Below are 22,104 nucleotides of genomic sequence, written 5' to 3' on the forward strand. Positions count from 1 at the left end.
TTAAACTTTGGATTGTTTTCTGTAAGATAGAATTTCCTTTAGTGACTGGGTGTCCTGGGCTGATGTTTTGACCTTTCTGTGCTGCAGAGGAGCTTGAGGAGAAAACCTTGAAGTCATTGTAAGGAGAGGATTAAAGACTGTTTAATAATAGTATAAAGTAACCTAGATCACCAGTAGGCATTCCTTGTCTCACTGTCTCTAAGGAAAGGTCAGAGTTCTGCAGAAAGTTGCCTAGAGATAGCATAAAGAATCACAGTTAATGCACTCTGTGTTTTTCCTGTTTTCCTCCAGTGGTCACTAAATTGAATTTTCATAATAGCTTTTTCTTTTCTTTTTTTTTTTTTTCATCATTTTTAAACATAGTTCTGTAAGCACTTGTAGAAAAAACAACTGTCAAAACAGTTCTTACTGCAGAGACTTGTTCTGAGGTTTTATTTGTATTTTGAAATGCATTGCAAAAGTTCACAGAGCATGTGCAAATCAGGCCTAGGATTATAAATAGCAGGAGATAGCTGATGTGCTTTTGCATAGATCTTAGACCAAAGCTCAGAACAAAAGAAAGAACCAGGGGATTGCAATATTCTTGCTTCTCTAGGATAGGGGAGACTCAGTTGAGTTCTGGTAGTAACTTCTGTAGGTGATATATGTCTAATATTATGTTTGGAACTGAATTCGAGATCCCTAAGGAGTCTGCTGTGAACAGACTCATTGCTGATGCTGGTTGGGGTTGATTGTATTTTTTTCATCTTTCTGTGGTTTGGGGAGTATAGAAGTTATTCTGTCTCTCCCTGTTTATTTATTATGGTGTCTGCCCTTCAGTCTAGTCTGTTGCTTGGAATATGTGCCTACCAAGATCTCTGATATTAGGTTTTTTTTGAATTATTATTATTTTCAGGATCCAACAAACCTGGATAAGTTCAATGTCTCAAACTTCTTTCATGTTAAGAACAACATAAAAGTAATTGATCCAGGTAAGGATGAATTGAAGGTAGGCTGAGAAAACACCAACCCAAACATGCAGAATCTGAAGATGATGTTGTGGAATGGACTCTGTTTTCTGGAAGGACATCTCTCAGTGGTTAGCTTATTATGCTTATGTCTGGTTTTTGGGTTTTTTAAATCTACTCTTGTGCAAGCAAGCCTCCCTTTCTATTTACCTGATCAGAATAAGTGAGTATTATCTCAGATATGGAATACCTAATATCCAGCAAATAATAAGCATACCAAGACAGAGGACAAGTGAAACTTGTAAACCACAGTCCAGTCCAGCAACCTCCTCCCCTTGCTGTCACATTTAATATCTGATCCTTGGATTTTTGTATCACAGGCCTGGCCATTCAGTGAGGAGATGAAGAACAGAAGTTTATATTGTACCCAACTGTATTTTGTCTTTATTGTTCTATAAAAATTTTACAAGACTTGAATGGACTTAGATAATTTCTAGTGGTTTCAAATAAATGTTCATGATAGTTGGCTTGATTTTTTTTTTTTGTTGTACATCATGTTGGCATTTATTGTGCTGTATTTTGGGTTACACTGTCATTAGTGTTATGCATTGCTATTTGTCACTGTGTCTGGAGGAATATATGTAGTTGCTAGACTTTTTTTTTTTTTAAATGTAGCATTAATGTCTGGAAAGTTTGTGTGTAATTAGTTATGTAACAAACTGAAGGAGAACAAAATACAATGTTTCTTTTAATTCTGAATGATTTACCTTTGTCTTACCTAGATGAAGAAAAAGCAAAATCAGATCCATCTTACTATTTGAAAAATACAAACACAGAGACCCGAGAGACTTTACTGGAGCTTTATAAGGAATTCAAAGGCGATGATATTTTAGCAGCTACTATGAAGGCTCCTGAAAAGAAAAAAGTGGATAAGCTGAATGCAGTAAGTTGACTTAATTTGTAGTTTGGTATGATTGACTTTTTCAATAATGGTAATAGTTGTTTTTCTTCTTAGAGGCCGTATTGCAGTGTAAACAAACACTGCTCCTTCTCTTTCCTCTCAAACAGAACTTTGTCACAGATGAAAAAATGAGAATCATATCAGGATTCCTTAGACACACATAGTATGTGTCAGTGAGTTTCTATTTCTTAAATCGTTGCAAATGAACCTAAACATTTGAGAATTGAATCACAATAAGAAGGGAGAATTCTTGTGATGTGGTTATGTGTGTGTTGGCAGAACCTTTTTCCCAGGTTGTAATCTCTCACTTCGAGTTTGTTTATCATTGCTTCCTGCATTTATTGGCAGAGAGAGCACACCTTAAGGGTAGTGCAGGTGAATCATTTCTGGTGTGGACAAATACATAAATCATCCACAGCTGCTCCTCCATTTTCTTTTTCCACTGGAATGCAGGGTTCAGTGGGATATTTTAAGGGATGTTCTTCCAGGTGCATGTTCATGGTTGTCAAGAGAAACAATTCATCTGCATCTAGATTTCCTACATCAAAGGCTGTTTGAAATGGGCAAGAGAGAATATTCTTCTGTCCTTTAATAATTCTGGGATGTGTGTGCCTACTTGCTTTGATTACACTTACATGAAAACTAACAGCAGTGCTCACACAACTTTTAATAAGAGAGCTTAGGGACAGATTAGGGAGTGTGTGTGATCAAGGAGTAGGATCACAAATGCCCCCTTTTTTGGGACATTGTAGTGTTAAAATAATTAAAAAAAAATAAAAATAAAGTAAGGAGAAGAAAAAAGAGGGCAGAGGTAAGGATGAGCTCTACGATGTTGGGGAATCAGATTGTCAGCTTATGACATGGATGGGCATAGCTGTAAACTTGCTTAGGATGCAGTGAAACCTTAGGGAGTGAGCATTGACCTGGCCTGGACTCTTTACAGGCATTTCCCTGGAACTGCTGAACATGTCTCTGGGTTTATTAGATCTTTGTAATTTACTGCAAAATCCACATGTGACGTTAACATTTCCCTTCTGCAGAATTACAGAGCTCAAAATAGACCTTGGGAATCATGGGATGGTACCTCTGCACTCAGTAGGACTGGCTATGGGAGGGGGCTGGTTTGCTCTCCCCTACAGTATCCCTGTGGTTCACTGCATTTTCCTTCCATTCAGCAGCACTGGAAGCTTCTACAGATGTCTTGGCAGAAGTACTCCTTGCCTATCTCCACTCCTGAACATACAAATCAATTCTGATAATAGAATCTCTGCATAGTGACGTATTAAATTGTAGTGGAAGCATTAAGCCCCTTTGGCTCAGTGCATGAGCAGCCTTAACTACAGTTCCATCAGAGCAAATGTGAGCAACAGATGGAGAATTATCACTGCACTGGGTATTTGTTTCTTTCAGTAGGAGCTGGAGCTGAAAAGTCTGCCTTCAGAAGAATGGCATTTTTGTGTTTCTAATGCTTATATAGTATCTTTGGTAGATAAATTTGAAGATCTAATGTCTTTTTCTCTTGCTTTTTCCTCTGCAAACAGGCTCACTATTCCACTGGAGCTGTAAGTGCTTCCTTCACCTCCACTGCAATGGTGCCTGAAACTACCCACGAAGCAGGTACCAGAGCTACCTACCTACAAACTCTTTATTTATTGCTAAGTTTCAAAGTATGCTCCTTAGCACATATACATTTATGAGGGCTGAAGGAATACATTGGTAATTGGTCAGTGCTGATGCCATGGAAATGTATTCCCTGACCAGATATATCCTTACTTTCCACTGAGGTTGTTCTGAAAATACTGAAGCAATTATGATCAAGCTTTGGCTTTGAATGGCTGTTACTTCTTTTGAACAAAAATTAATGAGACATTTTTTGCCCAAGGATGACAAATGGACATACCCCCTTCTCTAAGTTAGGAATGCAATATAATCTCTCCTCAGATACCCTACAAAACCTTGCCCATCTTATTGGGCTACCTCGGTGTTGGTTAGAACAACAGCAAATTTTGTAATGGTAACTTTTACTGTTTTTAGTTTATTTTTTTTCACATGAAAATGCATTTTAATACAGTGAAGTTTTCCTTTTATTCTCCAGCCTAAATGCAAAGGTGTAAGGTTTATTTAGTTTGGATATTGATTAAATAGCTGAGTCATTAGTATTTCCAGTTGAGGAAGTTGGGCACTAAAATTTAGATTGAACATACTTAGGCAAAGATTGAACACATTGCTAAAACAATGTTTACCAAATTCAGTTCCTTTAATTGGTAAGTTAGAGTGATTTGAAGGTGACTGAGTACAGAAAATATCTGACTAACTGGACATTTTGACAAAATGGAAATGGAAACATCATAATTGATCATTTGGTTTGACTTACCAGTGATGTCTCCAGCAACAGCTTGAGTTGTTTTCAGAACTGGGTAGGTCTCTATGTCAGCAGCTTGTGGTTGACTGATGACTACCTGCTTGGCTTGCAGGATTGACAAGATGCCATTTGGGTTCAAAGTAACGTTTGTGGTTGGCAGACATTGCTGGAAAATTATAGTTTGTAATACTGGATGCTTCTGGGATTTAAAATATACATTATTTGGTTGGTTCTCAAAGAGTTGGTGGTTTACTATAATGGAAAGTGTTTTGCACAGAGATTAATGCAAGGTTATCAGATGAATTGCAGAGTAGGATCCCTCAAGACCTCGTACCACAGGAGAAGAGGTCAGACAGTAGGTTCTATGAATCATTACTGATGATTTCTAAAGATCAGTGAGCAAGCTTACAGAAAGCTAATTACTGTTTTCTGCTTTGATGTAGCTGCTATTGAAGAAGATGTTGTGAGGTATCAATATGTGAAGAAGAAGGGATATGTGCGACTTCACACCAATAAAGGAGACCTAAACTTGGAGCTGCACTGTGACATGGTACTGTGCCCAATAAGATCAATTTCTGTAGATAACTACCAGAATTAGAGCTGGCAGTGGAAATGTTTATATGTATACATAAATTAATTAACTGTATATATTTACACTATATGTGTAAGTGTTCTCTGTGAGTAGTCCCATCATTTTAGTGGACTACCTACAATATGCCAAGGTACATGTTTAGAGCTTCAAAGGGTCAGGATGAAAGACCCAAACAATGACCAGGAAGGAAAAAAGCAAAGAGAAGGCAGAGCACAGTGAAGAGGGAATAATCCAAGGTTACATAGCAACTTACTGACAGAACCAGGAAAAGAGCCTCACTGAAACCAAGAGCAGTCTGTCAGTCTGATTCCATGTAGTCAAGATCCCCAGAAATACTTAGATTTGTTTTTAAACCCTGAGCTTTACAGAACAAACCTAAATGAAAACCTTAGAATATGTTTTTACTTCCTATTGTCCCTTCCTGTTCTTTATGTTCAAGTTTTTAGACACCTTTTCTTTGCCATTAAGAGAAGTTGATTTAAAAAAAAACAACAAACTGAAGTTTTTTATAGTCTATACAGTCTGATTCTGGTGGAAAACAGTGACTTAAAATAATAAACATGGCAAGACGTCTGATAGATGAATGAGTTGTGGCGACAGTGATGTCTCAGACGTCACTGCTTGGGTTGTGTGTTTGCTTATTTATTTATACAGCCACTGCTATAAAAGGAAAAAAGTTTTCAAACCTTCAGTGGTTTACTGAGATTTTTCTGTCAGGATATTATAGGCTTGAAAGTTGGTACTTTAAAAAGTTGAAGGATGTGAACAGGGGGTTAAATGGTAAAAAATCTGTTTCTTGTAAGCCTCACAAAGCTCATAAGGGCAGTGGTGCAGGGTAGGAGCTGGGGTGCCTGGTGTGAAATCCAGATGTCCTGGGAGAATACATCCATTTTTGCGTGCAAGGAAGAAAAAGGAGCAAACAGCAGAAACCTTCTGGCTTTCCCTTCTCTTCCTTTCTCTCACATGAGTAAGAAGCAAGATATGTGTAAACATCTCAAGCTGATCTATGCAAACAGCATGAGAATCTCCACAGCAGCATAACATGTTAGTAATTCTGTAGGTCTCTGTTATCCCTACAGGTGTTTTCCATGCTCTGAAATAGTAACACTGTAATAAGGCAAAAAGCAGAGGATGTGAGTACAGCAATATTTAGGGGGAAGTGGCAGAACGAGCAGATTGCATTGAATCATTTGTTTTGCCATATGTTCTCAAACTGGCTCCTGGCTAAAGCAGGCTGACTGCAGCTATTCTTATCAGTGTGGGCTTTTTGGCCACATGTGTGACCAGTGTCACTCAGTCCTGGGGACCCAGACTCAATTGCTCATTATGAATTTCCTCTATGATATCCATTGTGTTTCCTTTCTTTTCCAGATGAATTCCTATTCATCCACCTTCCACACACAAAGCTTCTTCATGTACACCCTGGAAGCGTGTGCTGTTTTACACAAGCAGACATGCTAAAACACTGGCCTCCAGCCATCTGTTCCTTCATGTTGATTAAATCTGTGTGAATTTAGCAGACCTTTGGCACTGCAGAGGGGAAAAAGATATATATTTAGAATAAATAGAAAAACTTGCTGCTGTAGGGAGATTTTCACAACATCCACCTTAGGTCATCATATTGGGTCTGTGAAATCAGTTCTTTCCGGGAGGCACTTGTTTGTCCCCCTTTACTAAATAAGGAGTTTGTGCTCCTAACTTTGATTTTCCTGAATCACACTGAGGTCAGCTCAGTGCAGACAGACCAAACATTTTACAAACATATAGCACATACATAGGTCACAAACATATGCACAAATCAGCTACAATGAATCTATTGAGACTGCAGAGATTGGCGTAGAAAATGGGAAAGTGCCAAAATCTAAACGTTGTTAAACACTTCCAGTTCACCCTGTTTGTGAATATGTGTGGCAATAGTCTTAATTAATCAGGTGCCAGGTTTTTATCAGCTTTTCTACCTTATCCAGTGCACAGGCTGGGCCAGTCCTGGGAGCTGATTGGAGCTGGTTTATACACAGAATTTGCTTTTCCTGTCAAAGTGTATAGTGTGGGTAAGGTCCTTGAATGCAGTCAGGGGGAACAGGACTGTACCATAATGCTCCCTCAAATTAAACTGCAGAGGGTTTTCTTAATTGCTGAAGGATATCCTGTGCTCTGGTCATTACGGAAGCCACCCTGGCAGTGATCATAATTTCACAGTACTGCAAATATATGATTGTGAAATGTTTAAGGAAGTTTGAGGATGAAATTGCTATATAAATATGACAGATAAATACCTCTGTCTGGAGGTAGGACTTGCAACATTTAAATTAAATTTTAAAATGGTCTTATGGTTTAGATTTCAATACATACTTTGAGGTGAAGTCTCCTCACTAAAATAGAGAGCAGCAAGTGACATACTTGCTCTCTTAGATGGTACGTGTGGATTTTCATGCCTCTTGTCTGTATTTAAGCAAAATATTCTTGCAGTTGTGCTGTCAGCACTCTGCACTGCTTCTGAAATCTGCCCAGTATCTGTTGCCTTCAATACTCTCCTTGGGTGCTCACTCCCTGTCCCTTCACAACTCTGTTGTCTCCTTTCTTTCCCATTTTTTGTGAGCTATTTGCCAGTATGGATTGTTTGTAGCTCAGTCTATATGTACATGTGGAAACCTTTATTTAAAATAAATATAGGGTTCTTCATATACTAGTACTTTAAAGTGCCAGTCAATAAGATTGATAGTGATGAAATTCTTCCTGGCACCAAAAACCTAATCAAAAAATGTTTTCTATTGATCCAGGGCAGGAAATCAGTGTTGCAGTGTGATTGAAGTCATCAGTTATTTTGTGATAAGATTCAGAAAGAGCATGAAATAGGACTAGAATCCAGATATTTTCAGTGTTTGAAATCACTTGTTCAGAGCACCTGAAAACTTCACTCGGGTTCCAGAAGGATGGTGTGTGGTTTCAATCATTGACCTGAAAAAAGGCAATAAAAAGACTTTGGAAGATAAGCTGAATTTTTTTTTCCACCCTTTTGAATTTTTGCCTCGGATGATGCCTTGGGATCATAGCAGTGTGCCTACTGCTTCTTTTTTTTTTTTTTTTTTTTTTTTTTTTTTTTTTTTTTTTTTTTTTGTCATTTGTTTTTCTCCCAATCCTCCTATTCAGGTACAGTATGTTCCTCCTGATGGGGACTAATCAGAAGGCCATTTGTAGGGACGTTTTCCAGGAAGCTGAGTTCAGCTGTGCATAAGCAACATTTGTTGTATACACTAATTGGATAAAAATTTACAAAAATTCTACTTGCCAGAAGTAATTCTGGCAAGTACTGAAGATTTAACAGCATCCAACAAGTGTTATTCTTTCAGTTCTAGTCCTATGCATGTCAAACATGTAAATTCTGAAGAAATAACTGCTGAAAGGCAATGAATATCACTGAATTTCTTGTATTTTATTTACTGTGATTTTTCTAGTCTCCTCAAGTTCTTTTAGTTGCTTTAATCAGGATGCTGCTGGGAACAACTGCATATTATCCATGTGCATTCTGCTGTATTAGTCACTACAGTGATGGAGTTTTACCTTGTAGGTGGTGGAGCAGCCATTTTTAAAAATATATATCTACATATAAATAAATATGTAAATGTAATGCTCCAGGAGATCCTGTCAAAATGATTAACACATGGCTTGATGTTCTATCTCCCTTCTCTGCTGGGGGAGTCCTCTGCAAACAAGTGGTCACTGTGGTGATGATCTGGTGGTTCAACACCTGCCAAGAGCTGTAATCAAATACTGATCTGTAGCTGCCACAGCAGGTTTTGTAAATTCACTTGTCTCTCTCAGGTTTTGTACTTTAAGGGCAAGATGGCAAAACAAAGAAGAGTGTGAGATGGATTTCAAAGCTCCATCTGACACTCCACAAATGCTTTTTTGAGATTTTAGGGCCTGGCAAACTCTGCTTAATGATGATGTCTTGGCATGGCTTTCTGAAGAAGCTGTTACTCTACAAACATTGATGTTTTAATCTTATTAGGCCCTCTGACCTGTTAAATATGCCTGTGATCTATAAATGTGTAATTCAGCCCTTGTTCTTTGAAATCATCTCACCTTTTGTGTGAGGGACTGTTCTGAAGATCAGAAGCCTGTAAACTTCTTAGCCATTTCCAGTGGCAAAGAAGTGAGTTGCTGAAAAATTCCTTTGACCTCCTGGCATGATAAGATTCTCCAGTCTGCCCGAATCTCTCATTTTATTTCTGATATAAACCTCCATTCTGCTTGCTTTCTGTCAACATGAGATTGACACTGTCTGGCTAATAGCTGGCTGATGTTTTACCAGGATCTGTTCATTTGGTAATAGGATTGGAGGGATGAAATGCAGTGGTCTTGGCATGGTTGTAACGGCTTTTTTCATATTTTTTCATCAAAATAGACCATTATGGGAAGAGCTGCAACTCTCAACTTTGAGAGATATTGTCAACAGAAACTAAGAACAAACAAAGCTGTGTTTTTCCAGTAGAAGTGCTAGATATGTTTTAAAAAAATATTTCTTAGAGAGGATGTTGTTACTTCTTGGCGTGTTTTTTCCTCCAAGTGGTACAATAGCAGACAGATCAATTGCCCTTTGGGGCTGAGAGCAGGATGGCTCTGCACAGCCATCTTGATGAACAGGTCAATTCTAAGTGATTGGAAGCTGATATTTTAATAGTTTTAACTTTGGGGGCATAACACCCTGTCCTGGTTTAACTGTAGTCACCAGCTAAGCCCCACACAGGCACTCACTCACTCACTCACTCACTCACTCACTCACTCACTCACTCACTCCCCAGCCAGTGGGAGAGAGGATCAGAAAAGGGGAAAACTTGTGGGCTGAGGTAAAGGCAGTTTAACAAGGATAGCAAGAGCTTCACACACAAGCAGAGCAGAATAAGGAATTAATTCACCGCTTTCCAAGGGCAGGCAGGTGTTCAGCCATCTCCAGGAAGGCTGAGTTCCATCACCATAATGTTTACTTGGGAAAACAAACATCATCCTTTTCAATGTCCCCCCTTCCTCCTTATTCCCACAGCTTTGTATGCTGAGCCACCTCTCCATGAACCTGTCCCTGCTGCCCTGGGCTGTCTGTGTGCTTTCCTGGCAGCCTTTGGCACTGAGCAATTGGTGGAAAGGCATTTTGCACATTTGGACCCTTTCTGCCTTCCCAGCTGCCCTGGAAAGCTGGATCTGGGAAGGGAATTGATTGTTATTGGATCATGCCCCTTGATTTCTGACATTTGCAGACATGAGGTGCAGACATCCCATACCAGCTGTGTCTGCCACTTCGTGATCCCAAACCCGAGGTTGGGCTGGGTGGTTTGGAGTTACACAGCTGCTGCTCTTCATCTTTCTCTGACGTGTTTCTTTTTTGTACCTTGGCTGCTCTGATCAGAGCAGGGTGACCTTGGGAGGTTGACAGCTACCAGAGCTTCTCTGTCTGGTGTGGAAATTGTTACAGGTTGCATCTTCTGAAAAGGTGGAATTTATATGCAAGCAGTTGCAGATTGATGAAATGCCAGGGAGCTGCCGTGGGACCTGCCTTACTCCAAGTTTTAAGCTGAGGGAGGTTGCTTGAGCAGTTAAAGTTGCATCCTCATTTAGACTGTACCCACTTGTGCTGTTCTGCTTACCAGTCCATCCTCATCAGCACCCAGCCCTGCACTCTGCTCTCTGACAAGCTCCTTAAAGAACTCTTGTGTGATGACAAATTTGGAAGGGGCAGTAAGCGGGGGAGAGGATTGTTTTCTCTTCTATCACTGCAGTAAATATAAGTTAGAGGAAAAGTAATAACTGTGGCTGACTCTGCCTCTGGAGAACTAGTAGTTAACATTGACAAATTAGAGGAGTGAATTAGATGTCTTGTTTAATTTGGGTTGTGCTCAGCTAAACTGATTGATTGTCCCTGTGTTTGCAAAAATGTGAGAAGTAAAACTGAAGTGTGTCATCTTTTTACTGGCATCTTGTCTAAGCTGAGCATCTTGCTTAGACTTCAAAAAAGTTTTCAGTAACATCATGAACGTCAGTATTGTGGAAGAAATGCCTTTTAAAAGTGAAATTTAGCTATCTGCTGAAGTCTTTGCTAAATAGCTGATTAAATTACAGTGAGTTTCTGCGTAATGAGAATGCATTAATTCTGCTCTTTGTTCTAAGCAAACTTGGAGGCTTTGAGGTAGCAAAATAGGCAAATGTTTGCTATCAAGTCAGCAATCTATTTCCTGAGGCATAGTTAGCTTGTTCTGATTCTTTCTTATTATCAGTAGGAGTCTGGCTGAGTGTTTTACCCCACAGTGCCCCAGTGCTTTCATGTGTCCCAGTGCTCACTCTCTGGAACTGTGCTCTTCTGATCACGGATCACAAATTGCCTGAACACATTTGCTCTTGGTATAACCAGATTGAGAATTGTGTCCCTTAGATGAACTGTGGCTTTCTTGAACTGAACCACCATAGGCAGCTGTTGTTTGCCACCATCACCTGTCACTGGCTCAGTCCCTCTCTCACACTGGGGAGCTGTTAGCAGGAAAGTGTAGCTGGCAGGGAGTGGTGTTTAGGTCTGGAGTAAATGTTCCTCCTGCAGGAAATGTCATGGGCTTCCCACAGAGAAATTCTTCCCATGCTTTTGCAGTGGGGCTTTGTGGAGTTTGGGGTTTTCTTGTCCCTCTTGCTGTGAAACAAATGGAATGTGCTCATAGTTCATGGGTGCAGAGTGAAACAGGGTGGTTTAAGTGGCCTTCCAGTACTGGACACTGAAACATTTACGTGTTTGTTTCCATGGCTTGGAGGGAGGAACAGACACTTGTACCTGATAGATAGTGATTCCTGAAGTTGTACCATTGCATTTAGCTCTGACTAAGCCCCAAATAAAGCCAAGCTTTTATTGCTGAGTTCTTTTCTGTGTGATGGGTAGGCTGAGCAGTACAGATTGAAAGGCAGGGGGGAAACTGAGTTTAAAACCTTGCCAAATCACCTCTTTATGGGCTCACGCATTAGAGGAGTTGCTGAATGAATAATTACGAGATTGAAACTGCTCTGTGTAAAATACGTAAATGGATTAAAGCAAAACAAAATCCACCTTGCATTTTAAAGGAGATCTGTGTTAAGAAAATGGAAGGCTTCATTTGAAGCTTTAGAAATTTCCATCAGTACTTCATGCCTCTTAGTAGCAGAATTCTGGCATTTGTGTGATAAGATGAAGACAGTAGAATGCAATTTTGGTTTGAGAGGAATGAGCTTTTCATTATTTCCTGCTTTGAAACAAAGGGTTAATGAGCATATAGCAAGACTCTGTAGTTTAGTGCCACTACTACAGTTCATCCAATTTATAGAGAAAAAAAGAAATAAAAGGGAAGTAGAATTAGCACAAGAAAATTATACAGATGTGCGAATGACAGCTTCTGAATGCTTAGTGTGAAATTTCCCTTCAAGGTTCATGCACATCCTCAAGGGATGGAGCATTTTGAAATGATTAGCTCTTCACATAGTAAAGCCTTTTTCCTTGCAGTCATGGCAACAACTCAGGAGCTCTCCCCTCTTTTCCATCTCCCGCACCTTGGCAACAGAAGTGCTGCAGGTTTTTCATCTCCTCCTGTTTGGCTCTTTGCTGCCCAGTGCAGATTCTGAGTTAAGGTAACTTTTATAAATGTAATGACCCATTGTAACTAATGAGAAAGGACAGCTGCAGACTGGGAAATCAGATAGGGACCTGGCTTGGTTGGTCCCACCCTTCAGGTGTCAGATTGCAGCAGGGGAGATGAATTTTGCCTGGCTTGGAGCCACCCTTGCTGGCAAAATGGAAATTGAAATTGGCTCAGATAAAATCTGCATTTATCCTAGAAGTTTGTAGTAAGCAGTTAGAGGTTATTTTCTGTTTTGCTTTGGTTTTCTAAATTGTATGTTTCTTTTTTCAGTGTTCTCTCAGTACCATGACTTCACAATCTCCTGTCACTGCTATTTTTGCAGGGTCATTCTTTGTAGCAATCTCTCTTTAACTCTGAAATTTGTCTGAGCGTAGTAACTGGTAGAGTCCTGATGTTTCCATGCAGAGTTACCTACTAAGTGTGTTAGCTAAATCCAGACTTAGACCTACTTAAAGAACCATTGGGCTGTGGCCCCATTAAATATATATATCTGTGAGCTAATAAGCATTTGTGGCATCTTCTGGGATAAGTGCTCTTCTGGATTCTTGTCTCAAAGCATTTATTAAAATTTTACTGCTTGTCTTGGGTGTGAATTTTCAGCAGTTGAAAGACAGTTATCTGGCATCTACAAAATAAATAGGGAGCACAGTTGGAGCAGGTGACTCATTTTTGGTATAAATAAGATTTTTCTTCTTCCTATTTGTCATTTAGAAGAAGAAATGTCTTTAAGCTGAAGGACATCATAGAGACACTGAATTCACTTATATGGTCCCAACTGGACCTGAGAAAAGGAGGATTTCTCAGGACTGTCCTACCACACTCTTTGGCCAGAAAAGCCTTCCACAGTTTTTAAATTTTCCTGTTTAGGAGCGTCTTTGCATCATTCTGAGGACATACTGCAGTAGGTTTAAAACAATGTGTATTTCAGATCAAATGAATACAGTGGCATTTTTCCCTTGACTTCCTTAGATACAGGCCTAAGTCATAGTCAACAGAATAAAATAATTTAAGTAGTTTCCTACTTAATGTAAAAGGGATAAAGAGGGGAAAATCATCTGTTGCTGTTGAGGCCAGTTTAAGACAAAACCAGCCAGAACTGGAGCAGACAGTCAGTGGTGAGAGAAGGAGAAGCCGGCGTTACCTCCTGCATTGCCAGGTGCCTTGAGCATCCCCTCCTCCTGCAGGAGTGCTGTGCAGGAAGTTTCTGAAGGAGACAGCTTTGCATTCAGAGACTGGGAGTCTGACATCTGCCACAAGATCTTACATCAAATAACAAAGTCAGGTTTGTTTATGTGTGTTTATATGTCATCAGTCTTTGTAGTTGGAACAAAGACTTCAAAGACCGGCCTTGTTTGTATGGTCAGTGTGGAACACAACTTCAGTCCTGAGGATCTGCACCTTCCCCATAAACCTCAAGCCTTCTTCTCCTGCTTTGGACAGGATGCTGTTTAAAAAATCCCTGAAATGTGCTTGGCAGTGTGAGATTTGGCAAGAACATGGACTGCTTTGAATAAATCAGATAATCTGAGCCAGATATTCTAGATCTACTGCATGACTGAAACTGGAGTTTATTACTGATTGAATGCAAACCCTTTTATTTGTGTCTGTTAAAAAGCACTATAAAAGGTAGTGGTAATGTTGCTAAGGAACTGTTTACCTGCCAAATCTATCTCTGTGATGCATGAGGTGACCATGGGAACCAGTTTGGTGGCAATTATTTAAAGAAAACCTTGCAGTGAAATGACTATTGCATGTATACTAAATATTTCTGAAGTTGCATTTGAAAAGCTTATTTCTGGGAAAGGGTATAATAGCTAGAAATCCATTTAGAGAGAGGGGTCAGCACAGGTCCTGCATAAAAAATACATTACTAGAGCCAGTTTTTTTGATGTATAATTTACAAATCATGTTTTGAAAATAAATAGGAAATCAGTTTGGGGTTATCAACTTTGTGCAAATTTTAAATGATTTGGTGTCCATTCCTTGGGGACCCAGTCTTTTGCCTGGTTTCATTTTTTGTAAAAAATTAATTACAGGTTGCTGGATTCCCCCTTGAGAACTTATTAACTGTGTCTCTCTCTCCAAAGAGTGCTTGGCTCTCAGGAGATAAAGTGCCTTAGGCTAAAAGCTGCTGATTCCATTTCTGATTCATAAAGAAAATTTTTAAACTTATTTTTATTCTTACTGACATTTCCCACAAGTAATAACTAATAGCAAAACACTAGGATCAAGGCTGTTATGATATTGTCTTATAAAGGAAGCATGTGCTGCACAAGTGATTCCTCAGGGGTTGAATTTTACTAGAAAGATAAAGTACAAACATTATTTTAAAGCATATATATGTTGAATTCAAAGGGAAAATTTTCACAGTTACTATAAACATTGAAACTGTAGGAAAGCCTCATGTTGCTACAATTTTTATGGAATACAGTTACTTATGAGTTGCCCTCAGGATGCCACCAAGTAAATGTCTTGGTGACATTCTACCATAAACCCATTATGGTACCTTTACCATTTAACTCAGTAAGGAATTCTGTAGGAAATCTGAAATAATGGCTGGTGTAGGTTTAGAATTTGCTCATTTTTTCACTTGTGGGCCAGCTAACAACTGTTGTCTGAGTAGACTAATTAAGAAGGAATCAATGTAGAGAATTTATAATGACAGGTGAAGTTTGTTTGGGAAATTAAGAGACATTTCAGTGTAAATAAAGAGGGGTGAGAATGATTGTGTTCCAGATGAGAAAATACAGGAAACTGGAGTTCTGTAGGGTTCCAGATGAATACTTGTGTGGACTGGCTTTTCAAAGAGATAGAGATTATTTCATCCTTGAATTATTATAATCAGGCTGGCCTTGGTTTTTTTTGCTTTTAAGTCACTTCAGGTTCTATGGCTCAGTCTCAGTCTCTCAGCAGCTCCCAGACCAAGAGGGATATCACAGCAGTGCAAAGTGAATTTCACAAAGACAATTCTTGTGTGTGCTCACTTACAGCCACTGCAGCTAGTGCTGGGGCTTCACTTGCCAGCACATCCAGCAATAAGGATATTTTTAAGGCTTCTAAGGACTCAGATGTATTCTTTTGTAAAACTGAAATAGATTTGTGAACATAATCCACAGTGGGGCTGGAAAACATGTCCAAGTGTAGCAAACAGGCTGTTCCTGTACTTGTGTTTGTATGTCTGAAGGTATTTTAGTATTTCAGGGAAGAGAATCTGTACAATTACATGAAAGCATGATTAGGTGGGAAGTAAAGTGTTTCAGAAGGTGCTGTTTAATGTCATGGCTCATAAATTCACTAAATAACTTTTAATTTGCCCTGTGAAAGTGAGTTAGAAGTTGGCAATATATTTAGCTTTTTTAAAATTATTATTTAGAGTTCTGAAAACAGTTTGGTTTTTTTCATTTTTCCTGTGTTCCAGTGACTTGGGTCAGTCCCATTGTCACTTCCAAGTGGTGAAAAGGACCAAATGCTTCTCTCCCAGTTAGCTGCAATGTGCTCACTTTGCAATAGTGAAGCAGAGAAGTCAAGTTCTTTCTCACTCTGGTAAATTAACATTTTTCAGTGCTAGAAACCCCCCTTTGGAAGAGGATTGTGATGCACTGCTGGAGCTCAGTTACTTGCAAGTCTCTGATCTTACCTGTGTTCATCATCATGATGTCAACTGGGAGCTCCCAGTTATCTGAGCTAATGTTCAACACTTCTTTGTGCTAATTGCAAGGTCTGGGTTTAATTTATTTAACACAGTGTGTGTCTCCCCAGTGGACCTTAAAAGAAGGGTACATTCAGGCTTTTTCCTGTAGACAGAGCCTCCGTCCTCTTGGGGTCCTGCACGTTTGTTTCTTTGTAAGGCACATATGGAAAGTGATTCTTGTAACCACTGTAATGATTGGTTAAGGGTTGTGCTTAATTAAAACTTCCGGTTGTCTTTCAGACACCCCGAACGTGTGAAAACTTCATTAAATTGTGCAAGAAGAACTATTACGATGGAACAATTTTTCACCGATCGATTCGGAACTTTGTGGTGAGTATTAAAAAGCTCCTGTGTAATACGCAATATGTGTTGTACTCAAAATATGCCATATATTTAACTCATCTCAGGTTTAGGCTGTTCCATGCATGACAACTTGCAATAGATGTATATTAAATATACATCAGAATGAGGTTGTCCTAACCTATGCTGTGTGTACTTAGGGGTGTCACTGACAATTGTCTGACTAACGTTGTCGCTGGGAACATCACTGCATTCAGCACTGCATTTGTTGGCATTCCAGAGAAAGCCTTGAAGAGTCATTGCCTTGGCTCCTGTTATCTTCCCCAAGATGTGGGTGGGTGGTTAATGAACAGAAGGAGAGAGGGAAATGCTAATTTGGATAAGTAATACAGTGGTCTGTTGAAATCCCATTCAGATGAGACTTTGGCAAGCATCTGAACTTCTCTTTCAGGTTGTGGTACTTGGATATTATCAGATAATCCTTTCCTAGTGTGCTCCAGCTCTGGGTGCCCAGGCTTTGTTGTGAAGGAGTTAAAGAGCACCTTGTGTTCCAGAACTGTGTGACTTTGGTAGTCAAAGATCTTTATTTACAGAGTTACAGTCCAGGCAGCTTAGGATATTGTAACTGCCCTGTAACTTCCTTTCAGAAGAATTAACAGCCTGATCCTGAAGGCAGAGCACATCTCACAAGGAACATCACTGCATGTTACATTCCCTCCTGTCATCCTCCAAAAAGCTTTTTTTCTTTTGACAGCACTGTATATCTCAGTTCTTAGTTAACTCACAACTAAAATTGTGCTTGTGTGCTATTCCTTTGAAACTGATCGTGTCACTCTCCCTCCACTGGCATTAAAATATTGACTATTATTTCTGTAAAACCTGCATGTACAGTGATCAATACATGTAATTAATTTTGTTACTGAAAGATTGGCTTCACATGAAGATTTTTCCTACTGGAGGTAGTGAGTGGGATACAGATTCAGATACAAAAAATATTCCATAGTCCCTCTTTTCTTCTTCTCATCATATGGAGGGTTGGTAGCAAAATATAAAGCCTTTTCAGTTTTGGGTTGTGCATCATCAGTTAAAAGACAGGTTCTGATTCAGCACATAATAAAAGGGATGATCTGCCTAACCCATTTGAGATTGGTTATTTTCCCTATTTACCCATAAAAGACTTATTATTTTTATAGATATGCCATTCTGCTTATGGATCAGCAATGTCAGGGACGACATGCTTATGACAGCCAGCTGATAAATAAGCTCCAAATAAGTAGTAATGGTTTCCTTGTTCCTGACTTGTCAACACGACGCAATACAGAAGGCAGAAAATTGAGCAGAGTTGGCTTTTATGGTTTGTGTTTAATGTCTTTTACACAGAGACATATGTAACACTGATTTAATTTTAATTCTACAGATCCAGGGAGGTGATCCGACTGGAACAGGAACAGGTAAGGTTGAGTTTGAGTCAAGTAAGTTGTTCTCACTTCGTGGGCTGTGTTACATTTATTTCCAGACAATTTTAAATGATGATATGTGGTACATTGTGTTGACTTTAAATGTTGACCATGTTGACTATGTTCAGATTTCATCCAATATATTCTCAGTCTAAAGCTTGGACACTCTTCCATGTAGAATTCTTGCAGCTTTTACTTCCTTTTTCCTTCAGAAAATAAATAAATGAAAATTATAATGATTTTACAGCTGGTCTTCCAGGGCAAAGAACAAAATAAGAGACACATTCATGCAAAGATACTTTCAAATTCCACGTTAATTAAATACTTGAGACCTGCTTTGGAATTGGTGATTGGCCAGACACCATCTGTTCTCCCAGCTAGTTGCCTTATAATGCCCAAGCTGCTCTTTTTCTAACTTGTAGGGATCACTGCTACAAAATTCTTCCTCCTGTTCTTCCTCCCTTGGCTGGAGATCTGGGAACAGTCATAGCAGGAATGGTCAGGAGGCAGAACAGCTGAAGGGTGGCAGAGCATTGCCCACCACAGGGGATAGGTCATGTCATATGTCTGGTCACTGCTGTAAATTTGCTCATTTTCCACTTGCACCTTCTATCTACCCACTCATGGCTGTCACCAGCATCCCCAGCTCCTCACCTGCTTAAATACTTGAGCTCTATTTACTTTGTAAATTATGTTAGTGTGAGTTGCCCAACAACTTTTCTTGTAGTGTATGTGATAATCAACAGGTGCAGGATTTGAGACTAGTTAAAGGTTCAGTGTTTTCATGGCAAAAACCCATTAACAAGAGTTGTTACCATCTATGCTTGGACTGTCAAATGTGATTTGATTTTTTTTATATGGAAAGTTTTGGTTCAAATCCTGAAAGACATAATTAGGAACATCTTTTGAAATGAGAAATTAAAGAGGTGTCAGGAGACGGGAGAGATTTAATAGCTTGCCTCAGACACCTCTCACCCTTGCAGGGTGGAGTTCAGATCCTGCTGTGGAATGAAAATTAGGTTGCTGGTGTCGTTCCTGCTTCTATTTGTGCAAATGGCAGGAGTGCTGTAAGACAGCAGAGGTAACAGAGGCAGAGGACTGGCATCACTGCTGCACTGAGGGCAGGGCTCAGCTCCACTTGGCTTTGCCAGTAGGAAGTGAAATGGTAATAAGCACATAGGATGAAAATCCTCCTACGTATATTCTTTCACTTAAAAAAAGGAGTCTAATGACCTCTAGTATTTTCCATCTTGTTTTCCTCCTTGTCATTCTTAATTAAATATGAGTATATCACAGGCGAGATGTCTCACAAACATCTGTCAAGACTATTAAAGTTCTAATGAAATGAACAGTGTGCACTCAAACAGACATGAGTCTTGCACATTTTTAGAGACTGGCTGCAATTATTGTAGAGTCCAAATGGTGCAAATGTCTTCCTTGCACCTGAATGGCTTTTATTTTTTGAAGACAGTTGAATTTTATATGTCTTTACCTAATTGCTGGTTGAATATGATAATATCACAAGAAAATCTAAACGGAGAGCCTGGTGGGCTGTAGATTGCTCTTGAACTGTCATGCCTTTGTGTTTAATACTTCAGTGAAGCTGCTTAGACAGTTCACAGAGTGCAAGTAGTCTGTCAGGATTTGTTCCTGACTACTGAATAGATCCAGGGCACTTTGACCGTGAGGCAGAAATTCCATTGTGTGTCTCGAGCTGTAAGAAGGTGGCCAGACCTGAGGCTTGATGTTCCCTTGGCAGCAGGGCAGCCAGAGGAGGGCTCAGCTCAGCAGCACTGCTTGAGCAGGGCAGATGGACTGATGCTCTCTGGGCTCCCATGCTGTAAAAGTGTTGGTCCATTCCTTTGTTATTAATGTGATCACAGGCATTCACTTTAGGAAAGCTTTGGAGTAAAGCACTGGGATTCAGTACTTTGTACCTTTTTTGCCTGCAGCTTGTTTGTTATTTGCAGGATAAATTCTCTTTTTTTATTTCTTCTGCTGGAAGGGTTTTCAGTATTTTTTTGACTTGCTGCTTCCTAGAAGGAAAAAAAAAAAGATGCACCTTTGAAAGCTAAAAGAAATCTGTAAGATTAAATGGGCTTTAGAAACAAATAACTTGACTTTTGTAATATCAGAGAAGCATATGAGAACAGAACAGGGCTTTCTTCCCAGATATTTCAATTGGCAATAGGGAGGACTATTTGGAGGTTACCCTTTAAATGTCAATATTATAAACTGTTTCTATTAGAGCCTTTTGTAGGATGACTTCAGAACAAAAAAAACATACTTTGTTTCCTCATCCACACAGAACCTTCTGCTTCAACTGATGGTTTCTAGCTAAGAGATTTGGCCTTTTTGTTTGTGTTTTGAAAAAAAAACCAAAAAAACCAAACCTTTTCTAAACTGGTACATGGAAGATGCATTAAGCCTGTCTATATTTTACTTCTATTTATTGAATTATTCCTGTTCATTAGTTCAGGAATTAGAACAGACTTGTTTGAATATCTTCCCACCATTTGGTTTTTGTCATCTGACATTCATCCCATGTGTCAGAGTGTCAGGTTTGTGGTTGCAGCCCCCAGATGCTGAGATGATCACCCACTCCATTGCTAACTAAGCCCAGGACTGTTCATCTTCTGGGTGGATTTGGGCACAATTAGTACAACGTGACAGAAGGTTACTTGTGATACATACACAGACTGTAACTGTGCTTTGGCTCACCTGGATTAAGTGTGCTTGTGTTTTGGAAACAGTTCACAGAGGTAAATGTCAAGCTGGTTGTCACTGACCCTCCTCTCCCATGGCTGCTCCAGCTGAACTGTTCTCTCTGTAGGCAGCCCTGAGCCTTGCTCTGTTTTTTGTTATTCAGCTCCCCAGTTTGTCCTTTTTGAGTCTCTTTTGGACTATAGTAAAAGTAAATGTGACCCAGCAGACACATGAAGGACAACTAATCCTGGTACTCAGCAGTTAACCTTGGAATGGAGAAGGGTGGAGATTAGCATTATGGCATTTGGGAGTTGAGATACCACCCTGGGAAAAGAGTGGGGAATAGAGTTTTACCTTAGCATAGCTGTCAGACCTGCACTGCCAGAGCAGTCAGATACTGCAAGGCTGACACTGGTTTGGAGGACCTGACTCATTTTCCTACAGCCTTCACCTTACTGTTTCACAAGACTACTGGGAGAAGTTTTATTGTGGTGCAGCAGATTATTTTTTCTCTAGCACAATAACCACCCATAGAGGCAGTATTCAGAGCAATAAGCTGAGTCATGGTCATTCTTTGTAATGATTAATTATTTGAAAATGAATTTTAGATTTGTGATGTATCCCTTTTCCTGCTGTTCATAACAAGTAAGTGGTTGAACATTGTGAGTAATTCTAACTCACGGTCGTGCAAGTGGAGCAGCTGCTCTGTATTTTCAGTATTCCAAATAATAGAAGAAAATTTGCATGTAGAAAAAATAGGTTTAATATCCTAACCCTTTTGTATGAAAAAGGGAAAACTATATGCAAAGCCTCAGATTTTCAAAGCAGCACACAGGCTTTTTTCAGCTACTCTTTCCTGCAACCTGGTGGAAGGTCTCATGAATCAGCCTGTGATTTATGAATCCAGGAGGGCACAAAGGAGCCCCATTATAGCTGTAGAAGTCCAGGATGAAATACCACTGATAGATGGAAATTTCATTTTGTTTGGCAGCAAGAGGAGCTCCTCTGAAATGTCAACAGCAAAGGACTCCAGACAAACTTGGTCAATGCAATGTGACTTCCTAAGATGGCAAGTTCCTAAACTGTAGCAGTTTTAGAGCCCTTTTCCTTGCATGATTGAAGCTCAACAAAAGGACAAGAGCAAGACCTTTTTATCTAGAATCTACTCCTTTTAATCTGCAGCCCCTCTGCAAATCCACTCTCAGCTTTGCGGGGTTGGGTACCATGTCCTCTTATCTGAAAGGAGAGAAGCACTTACTGTCTGAGCTAAGGCTTTCATATTTGCAAAATGATTCCAGAATCTCACTTGGAAAGCTCTACAGAAGTGTCAGATGTTATTATGTACCTCGTTGTTCCAAATGACAAGAAGAAAATTACAGAAAGTAAGCCATCATTTTTGTGAATCAGAACCCTCCTACTTCCTTACCACTGCTTAGCAATTT

General features: G+C 39.5%; 1 protein-coding gene across 1 annotated transcript in view; it reads left to right on the forward strand.

The window, feature by feature from the left end:
• Window positions 1-22,104, forward strand: part of PPIL2 (peptidylprolyl isomerase like 2) — a 69,411-nt gene that overhangs the window by 27,414 nt on the left and 19,893 nt on the right. The window contains exons 9-14 of the mRNA XM_083874059.1: window positions 896-971; window positions 1,730-1,890; window positions 3,450-3,525; window positions 4,714-4,820; window positions 16,440-16,529; window positions 17,917-17,950. Of these exons, the coding sequence (XP_083730185.1) occupies window positions 896-971; window positions 1,730-1,890; window positions 3,450-3,525; window positions 4,714-4,820; window positions 16,440-16,529; window positions 17,917-17,950 (544 nt within the window). The remainder of the gene's footprint in view (window positions 1-895; window positions 972-1,729; window positions 1,891-3,449; window positions 3,526-4,713; window positions 4,821-16,439; window positions 16,530-17,916; window positions 17,951-22,104) is intronic.

This window comes from Zosterops lateralis (assembly GCF_965231275.1).
Source record: "Zosterops lateralis genome assembly, chromosome: 17".
NCBI classification, from domain to species: Eukaryota; Metazoa; Chordata; class Aves; order Passeriformes; family Zosteropidae; genus Zosterops; species Zosterops lateralis.